The 9,617-nt window shown below is 39.7% G+C and overlaps 1 protein-coding gene across 1 annotated transcript; it reads left to right on the forward strand.

The window, feature by feature from the left end:
- Positions 1 to 1,355: 1,355 nt before the first annotated feature.
- On the forward strand, positions 1,356 to 9,617 carry LOC307155058 (SLAM family member 5). The gene is made up of 6 exons (XM_079865385.1): positions 1,356 to 1,736; positions 1,990 to 2,304; positions 3,779 to 4,051; positions 7,738 to 7,860; positions 7,948 to 8,002; positions 8,083 to 9,617. Exons 1-6 carry the CDS (start codon positions 1,688 to 1,690, stop codon positions 8,159 to 8,161), a joined length of 894 nt encoding a protein of 297 aa, XP_079721511.1. The 5' UTR covers positions 1,356 to 1,687; the 3' UTR covers positions 8,162 to 9,617.

A 9,617-nucleotide genomic window follows, 5' to 3' on the forward strand; every position in this document is an offset into this window, starting at 1 on the left:
TCTACCAATCACAAAGTCAGTAGTGTTTCGCATCCGGGTTGCCAGCTCTGCTCTAGTTACCACAGCTGCAGCTACAAACGTGGCGGATAAAAAATGTCTAACATTACGAAACCTAAAAGACCTCGTTATGAATCCGAAATACGCAAAACATCTCTCATGAAGCATAAAGATAATTAACGGAAATAAAACTTACTGTGTAGGACTCGTCACTTGCCATTGGAAGCTCCTTGTATCATGTTCCTGCTGGATCCTGCAGCCTATCTGGCAACCTGGAGTCAGGGGATACACCGCTCCACAGTAATATGAAAGTGATTGCAGTACCAGTTTTGGCCACAATCTTACATGCGGTTCCTTTAAAATAAACTTCATGATCCCAGAAGATTTAGGAGCTGAACGTTCTTCATGTGTCCAGCTTTTTTCTTTTTTTAAATCAGTGAATTTACGTCAGTTGTTTTTACTTGGTAAGGAATTGTTTTAACATTCTTAACTCAATTACTACCGAATAAAAATATTTTAGGGGCTGGTTGTATGACACCATTTTCAACTAAAACCAGAAAACTTTTGGCTGTTCATCAAAAATCACACTTTTAAAATATGGCTTCTTCATATATTCAGGTTTAAATATTCAAGACTTTTGGAATCCTGGTTCCTGTAAGACGAAAACAAAAATGTTGAAGTTGAATTAAAATAAGAATTATTTTTTAACATTATTTTAAAGCTTTTTTTTTTTAGTTTAAATCATTTTTGAGTGACCTTGTCTTAAAATGATATAAAATAAAAATAAATGGGATTTTTAAAAATACCATTTACTCGCCCTCATGTTGTTCGAAATCTGTGTTGAGTCATCATCTGACTCATGCTCTTCCAAGTCTGGTCATATGATAATGTCTGATCTTTTTTTAAAAACATCCATGTTCGAACAAGCCATTATTCACAGAAAATCTTCCTCTTTGCCACGGCTCTTGTTTGCATGCATTCAGACATGGTTCCTCATATATTTCTGGTTTGTTCTGTTTTCTTTATGAGCACAACATATATCATTTACAGTTATTGTATTGCAAACACGTTCTCCAAAACGTCTTTTGTGTTCCACAGGTTTGGACCGACACGAGGGTGAGTAAACTGTGCCAATCGCTTTAAATTGTTGTTAAAAAAAAAAAAAAGATTAGCATATTGTTTGAAGACTAATGCGATGGATAAAGGTCAAGATCAAAAAGTCAGTAGGCGTGTTGGGGTGTCTATAACATTTAAGTTGTGAATAACGTGGGCGATGAAGAGGAAGTGTCTCGGCTCGGGGGATTTTTAGGCCTGGTTTTATGGTAAATGCATATGTTTTTTATGCAAGACAAATGCACATGCTCGAGTCACGACTGATTTCAAAATGCTGTGATGGCCATTATGCATGAAGGGATGATATGTTTTCTTCACTAAAAAGTCCACCAAAAAACCAAGGCTTCATCTTAACGCTCCTTGTTATGAGTCGGTTATCACAAGATATGAAGTGGGAGGAAACACGTGTTTCATTGCACACTTCCTCATTTCCTCTGAAACCTTCAGTGTCATTCGATAATACAACACAGTCGACTGTGCTCTGGACTAGGACTTGCTCTCTCAGGGCCGGCGGGAACGAAGGCCAACAGCGTCAATGTCAAGAACCTGTTGATTTACATCGACAAGCCAACGAGCAATGAGTCCATGGAGAACCCTGCTAATCTGTGTCGTGTGTATTCAACAAGGTGTGTTCACTGGATTTCACGTTCATATTGTTGTATTGTGTAGAGTTTGTTGATGTTACCTAGTTTGGTCCTTTGGGCAAGATTGTTGAAGATTTTTTTTTGTTTAGAAATTGTTCTTTCAATGAGAAATAAAGTCAGTCTGAATTCTGCTTCATTGGAAACAGGGTGTTTCCCTTTTCTGTGAAGCGACACAAAATGCTTTTCTCACATGGTGTGTTCACACACATGGACTTATCTGTGTTCATTTCTGCAGTGTGCGGTAGAGAGGAATTCCTTACTGGTTACTGCGACCAATCAGTCGTCTTGAAATCTGGTGCAGACACATCATGGAACCTCACCAAAGTTCAGTGGTCCATTTATAAGAACACAACATACATTGCAAGTCTAAAGGACGGCGATGTGACTTTATTCAATTTTTGGACACATCAGGGTCGACTTGAGCTCGACACAAGAACTGGAGATTTAACAATAAAAAATCTGACTATGAATGACAGCATGATATACACTGTGGCCCTCGTCACCTCCAGTGATGTCCGGGAAAAAACTCAAGTTCATCTCTCAGTCCGAGGTAAGAGAGATGTTTTATATCTAACAAACTACTAACTCTAAAAAATAATGGGTTCCATAAAGTGATGCCATAGAAGAACCACAAGACAAGAGTTGATTCCGCAAAGAATCTTTCAGGCATCAGTTCATAACCCTTGTGTGGTGTTCATATTTTTGTTATTCAGCCAGTGTTCGTGGGTCTGGTGGACCCGCTGCATTTTTGGGTTTTTTAATTCAACAGAATCAAACTATTTATGTTAAAATACTCAACAGATGTTTACTTCATCCCAATTACAAGCAATATAAACAGCACATATGGTTAATATTTTCTCTTGACCTTTGTTAGATCACATTTAAGAATTGCAACCTTGTTCGGGAACGGCAGGGGTAGAAACACAAAACTCACTCTTGCACTCACACTCTCTCACACTTACACACAATCTCTCTCTCACATGCACGCACACACTCACGCATGCACACACACATACACAACACACACACTTGGATATGTGGTTTACGGGGACTCTCCATAGGCGTAATGGTTTTACTAATGTACAAACTGTATAATCTATCCCCCTACACTAACCCTACCCCTAAACCTATCACAGAAAACTTTTGGCCTTTTTTGAATTTCAAAATTCAAAGTAACTGAGTATGTTTAGTATGTTTTTTAAGCCGTTTGGTTTATGAGGACACAGATGTCGTCATAAACCATGTTTACGTTGTAATACCCATGTCATTATACACATTTGTGTCCTCATAAACCAGGGTTCACCAGTCTCGGTCCTGGAGGGCCGCTGTCCTGCAGAGTTTAGCTCCAACCCCAATTAAACACACCTGAACCAGCTAATCAAGGTCTCACTAGGCATACTAGAAACTTTCAAACAGGTGTGTTGGAGCTGGTTGGAGCTAAACTCTGCAGGACAGCGGCCCTCCAGGACCGAGATTGGTGAACCCTGTCATAAACCATACACAAGAACACACACACACACACACACACACACAATAACAGCAGGCCCTGACAGGAGGAGGACAGAGTAAAGTTACACAGGACCTTAAATTTCCACACTTTTATTAGCCCCGGGTCCAGTGGACCCGAACATCCTTTGTGTAATATAAATAGAGGGGGGGGGGGGGGGTGTACAGTGTGTGGTCATTGAAAATGTGTTCTGATTTATGTTCTTCACAGAAAATTAGCCAAGGCCAAGGAGTCTGAGTTTAAAAAATAATTAATCATATCATTTTTTCTTTTGATAAAAAATGAAAATGGGACCCGAACACCATACAAGGGTTAAAAGAACTATTTATTTGTAGCACATTTTAACAATCTAAAGTCTTTTTCCACTATAAAGAACCTTTTTGGCATTGGAAAGTAAAGGATGGTAAAGGTTTGTCATGGAACCATAGATACCAATGAAGAACCTTTATTTTTAAGAGTGATAATGACTTTCAGCCAGATTGAATAATTGATATATAATGTTTGACCCCGACTGCAGAACCACTCAATGAACCAAACATCCAGAAAATGTTTGACTCCCTCAAAGACGGCCAATGCCACGTGGCCCTTAATTGCAATGCGTCTCACAAAAGTGTTAATCTGTCCTGGACTTCTGACGGCGAGTTCAGCGGATCGTATATTTCTGGAGACGCCGGCGACTCTTCGTTGGTTCTTTTCACGTCATTCAGTGGCAACAGAAACGTGACGTTCAACTGCACCGCCTCCAATGGTCAACAGACAGAGACCAAACAAATCACAGTGGGATGTTCAGGTGGGTCTCTTTAAAAGATGAAACACTGTGAGGGTTTTTTTACATTTATTTAAGAGGCTGCATACTGCGTATGTTTAGCATCAGGGATTCAAAACGCAAGCACATACACAAAATTGACCCTCACATTGATTTATAGATGATATCACAGAAGGGTTGCAGCAAAGTGAAAAAGTATAGTTTGGTTTTTACATGCAGGCAAGGGTACGCGTACAATGTGCTTGAGGTAAGTGTCATTTAGAGTTGTCAAAAGTACCAACTTCGGTACCAAGTTGGTACTGAAATTTAAAAAATGTGACCATTTTGTTATCATGCCATTTTGATCGCTGTCGTACAGATTCTTAAACACCTCTGATTGGCCATTGTGTTGACGCGCTCAACATATATGTCACTGATAGGGCCAATCAGAGACATATATGTTGAGCGTGCGAACACAAGGGCCAATCAGAGACATATATGTTGAGCGTGCGAACACAAGGGCCAATCAGAGACATATATGTTGAGCGTGTTAACACAAGGGCCAATCAGAGACATATATGTTGAGCGTGTCAACACAATGGCCAATCAGAGACATATATGTTGAGCTTGTCAACACAATAGTCAATCAGAGACATATATGTTGAGCGTGTTAACACAAGGGCCAATCAGAGACATATATGTTGAGCGTGTCAACACAATGGCCAATCAGAGACATATATGTTGAGCTTGTCAACACAATAGCCAATCAGAGACATATATGTTGAGCGTGTTAACACAAGGGCCAATCAGAGACATATATGTTGAGCGTGTTAACACAAGGGCCAATCAGAGACATATATGTTGAGCGTGTTAACACAAGGGCCAATCAGAGACATATATGTTGAGCGTGCGAACACAATGGCCAATCAGAGACATATATGTTGAGCGTGTTAACACAAGGGCCAATCAGAGACATATATGTTGAGCGTGTTAACACAAGGGCCAATCAGAGACATATATGTTGAGCGTGTTAACACAATGGCCAATCAGAGACATATATGTTGAGCGTGCGAACACAATGGCCAATCAGAGACATATATGTTGAGCGTGTTAACACAAGGGCCAATCAGAGACATATATGTTGAGCGTGTTAACACAAGGGCCAATCAGAGACATATATGTTGAGCGTGCGAACACAATGGCCAATCAGAGACATATATGTTGTGCGTGTTAACACAAGGGCCAATCATAGACATATATGTTGAGCGTGTCAACACAATGGCCAATCAGAGACATATATGTTGAGCTTGTCAACACAATAGCCAATCAGAGACATATATGTTGAGCGTGTTAACACAAGGGCCAATCAGAGACATATATGTTGAGTGTGTCAACACAAAGGCCAATCAGAGACATATATGTTGAGCGTGTCAACACAAGGGCCAATCAGAGACATACATGTTGAGCGTGTCAACACAAGGGCCAATCAGAGACATATATGTTGAGCATGCGAACACAATGGCCAATCAGAGACATATATGTTGAGCGTGTCAACACAATGGCCAATCAGAGACATATATGTTGAGCGTGTCAACACAATGGCCAATCAGAGACATATATGTTGAGCGTGTCAACACAATAGCCAATCAGAGACATATATGTTGAGCTTGTCAACACAAGGGCCAATGAGAGACATATATGTTGAGCATGCGAACACAATGGCCAATCAGAGACATATATGTTGAGCGTGTTAACACAAGGGCCAATCAGAGACATATATGTTGAGTGTGTCAACACAATGGCCAATCAGAGACATACATGTTGAGTGTGTCAACACAAGGGCCAATCAGAGACATATATGTTGAGTGTGTCAACACAATGGCCAATCAGAGACATATATGTTGAGCTTGTGAACACAAGGGCCAATCAGAGACATACATGTTGAGCGTGTCAACACAAGGGCCAATCAGAGACATATATGTTGAGCGTGTCAACACAATGGCCAATCAGAGACATATATGTTGAGCGTGTCAACACAATGGCCAATCAGAGACATACATGTTGAGTGTGTCAACACAATAGCCAATCAGAGACATATATGTTGAGTGTGTCAACACAATGGCCAATCAGAGACATATATGTTGAGCTTGTGAACACAAGGGCCAATCAGAGACATACATGTTGAGCGTGTCAACACAAGGGCCAATCAGAGACATATATGTTGAGCGTGTCAACACAATGGCCAATCAGAGACATATATGTTGAGCTTGTGAACACAAGGGCCAATCAGAGACATACATGTTGAGCGTGTCAACACAAGGGCCAATCAGAGACATATATGTTGAGCGTGTCAACACAATGGCCAATCAGAGACATATATGTTGAGCGTGTCAACACAATGGCCAATCAGAGACATATATATTGAGCGTGTCAACACAATAGCCAATCAGAGACATATATGTTGAGCTTGTCAACACAAGGGCCAATGAGAGACATATATGTTGAGCATGCGAACACAATGGCCAATCAGAGACATATATGTTGAGCGTGTTAACACAAGGGCCAATCAGAGACATATATGTTGAGCGTGTTAACACAAGGGCCAATCAGAGACGTATATGTTGAGCGTGTCAACACAATAGCCAATCAGAGACATATATGTTGAGCGTGTCAACACAAGGGCCAATCAGAGACATATATGTTGAGTGTGTCAACACAAGGGCCAATCAGAGACATATATGTTGAGCGTGTCAACACACTGGCCAATCAGAGGTGTTTAAGAATCCGTTCAAAAGCTCAAAATGCTGAAGGGAAATGGTGGTATCGTCACATTTTTTAAAATTTCAGTACCGAAGTCTGTACTTTTTGACAACTCTAATAAAGCTTTGATAGCATCGTGGCAACACTGGCCCAGGCCATTGTTTCAGAGTCAACAAAAGAAACGGGAAGAGATGGAAGACCGAAAAACAGATGCCACGTTGTCAAGCACTTGTGTGAGAGGGCTAATGTCTCCATGAAAGGAAAATGTCAATTGCTTTTTTTATGGAATATTGCTATTAATGATTTATCAGAGTCCATCGTTATCTTTCTGAAGTGTATTTTCCTTCATAATCTCACATAGTCCTCTTTCAGCATCTCTTCTCTTCTCTGATGATAAGAGCGGGTCAACATGTCACTCACATGAGATCCACCAATAGTTTTTTCTTCACTATTATGACATATATCCGAGTGAAGCGACTTTGCAAACAAGAACAAATGTAGGGCGGGGCTTGATTTATTTATTTTTTTCATACGGAATTGATTGGATGGTTTGCTATTGGTGGATCTCATGTGATTGACAGGTTGTCCCACCCTCATGCCAGTAAACATGTCTTCAGAGAAGAGATGTCGTTGCAAGAGGAAGGGGAACTTGTTTTTCTTCAACATTACGAGGCACACAAATACTTAAAATGATGTGCACGAATCATTTATAATAAATACTGCAGTATTACATAAAAAAAAGAATAGTCAATATTGTTTTCATGCTGACTTTAACACATGTGCAGTGAGGGAGTAAATACACTTCAATGCACTCAAGAATCATAAGAAAGGGGCTCAAAAGACATTGTCCCTGACAGAAGCAGTTTTACTGCCTGTAACTTCACAGCACTGATGCTTCAACAGGGCAGCGCCGGTGAATAGGAAGTCTACATAGATGCAAATGAAGAGTTCTTTTGTTCTTTTCTTTCTAGAGGAGAAGAAGTGTGAAGTCTGCACTTGCAGTCCGTGCGGTTCATGTGCTCCGTCTGTGTTTGGGACTATTGTGCTTACAGTCATGTTTACTTTGGCTGTTGCATGTGCATTTACACAGAGAGGTAACAAACAGATCTTATAATCAAACTTTACAATACAACAGTTGCATGACTGATATTGTCGTATTAACTATAATTTGTCTGTCCTAGATACAATTAAAGATGCCTTGCCTGACACGATCCAGAATTTCTTCCGGAATATATGGTAATATACCACAGAGATCATAGATGTAAAGGACTCAGCGGTTTACAGCAATACTTATCCTAGGTGTTTATTTTTTGAAGTGGTTCCAGTTCTGAGTCCGGTGGTGGTGAAGAAAAAAAAAAGAACATGAAGAAGGACAAAAACACTTCTGTTGTATAAGATTCAGCTGAACAGTGACCAGCATGCATGCTTATTCAAAGAAAGGAGCTGATTGGACATTGTGTTCCTCAAGAAAATAGTTACACAGGTTGGGAGCATCATGAGGCAGAAGCTTCGATTTAAAGTTGTGACTGTGGGTTTGATCTCTGGATTCTGTGTGTAGAAATGCACCCATGTGTGAATGATGATTCATGATCTACACACAACCTTTTTACCAAAAATTATGATGAAACTATTAAAAAATGGATGTCTTCAAAATCCATTTGGCTCAAATATCTGAGGTTATTTCTGAGGTTATATCTGAGGTAATATTTCTGCAAGGTCAGTTAAAATGGATGTAACTCTTCTGGTACTAATTTCCTATCAAACTTTACTTGACTACAACCATGGCAGCTTTTTTTATATAATAAATAGAAACATTTCACGAGCAAACAAAACCAAAAATAATATGTAAATTGGTAACCAGGACTGTTATAATGAATTGTAGCAGTGAATGTAAGTGCAAAGTTACTGTCCTGGTTTGTTTACAGGGACTTTTATTTTGAAGTATTTTTTTCTGTTTCTGTTTTTTCCCAGTGTTCACTGCCTGTGTTTAGTTCCCAATTTACTTTGTTTTGTAAGCCCCTCTATTGGTCCAATGAGGGTTTCCACTAATACGGGGAAGGTTTCACTGCATTGCTTGTCTTTCCTTCTTCGCAACACAACAAGATTAAATACAATATATTTTCTCACATGTATTGACTCGTTATTTCATCTGACTCCATAAATGAAAAAGATTTTAATGATGTCTGGGCATCATTAAAAGTGAACAAATATTAGATTATTCTTTTAAACTCTAATTATATTTTACCCGCTTAGATCAGGAAGCTATATCACTCTGAGGCCTTTCTTTCTCATGGCACAATTTCGCCAGTTCCAGTCATCAAACAGAGGTAATTGGCTAAATATCTGGGATTTGCTGTATTCACACGTACACAATCAAAGATAGTCGATCAACTTCACTTCTCTTAAAATGGCTTTGAGCTTGGCCAAGCCCGTGGCATTTCACATACACTTATCTAAAGTAACATTCAATTAAAACAGAGGTAATTAGACGCACCCAAATCAAGGTTGATCAAATAGCATTTGCAGATTTTAGACGGAAATTACTCGTCTCTGCATCCAATGGTGCGTTCAAGTCATCTCGTATAGATCGTATTTACGAGTTGAACGCACTTGAACGCCACCACAATGTCGTAAATACCAGTGGGGAGCTCGGGATTTTCTCTAAGCTCCGATCTTTACGAGTTGGGGGCGTGTCAGTGATTAACATGGTGGAATACACAATACGTAAAGGTATTTAGCTGTGATATTGTCAGGCTATTAACTATTAACAGCTCAGTTAGCTAATCGCCAACACAGAATATGATAGTATTATAATATAACAATGCAACATATAACGATGAGCTGGCAGTGG

This window comes from Squalius cephalus, assembly GCF_949319135.1.
Source record: "Squalius cephalus genome assembly, chromosome: 3".
Lineage (NCBI taxonomy): Eukaryota > Metazoa > Chordata > Actinopteri > Cypriniformes > Leuciscidae > Squalius > Squalius cephalus.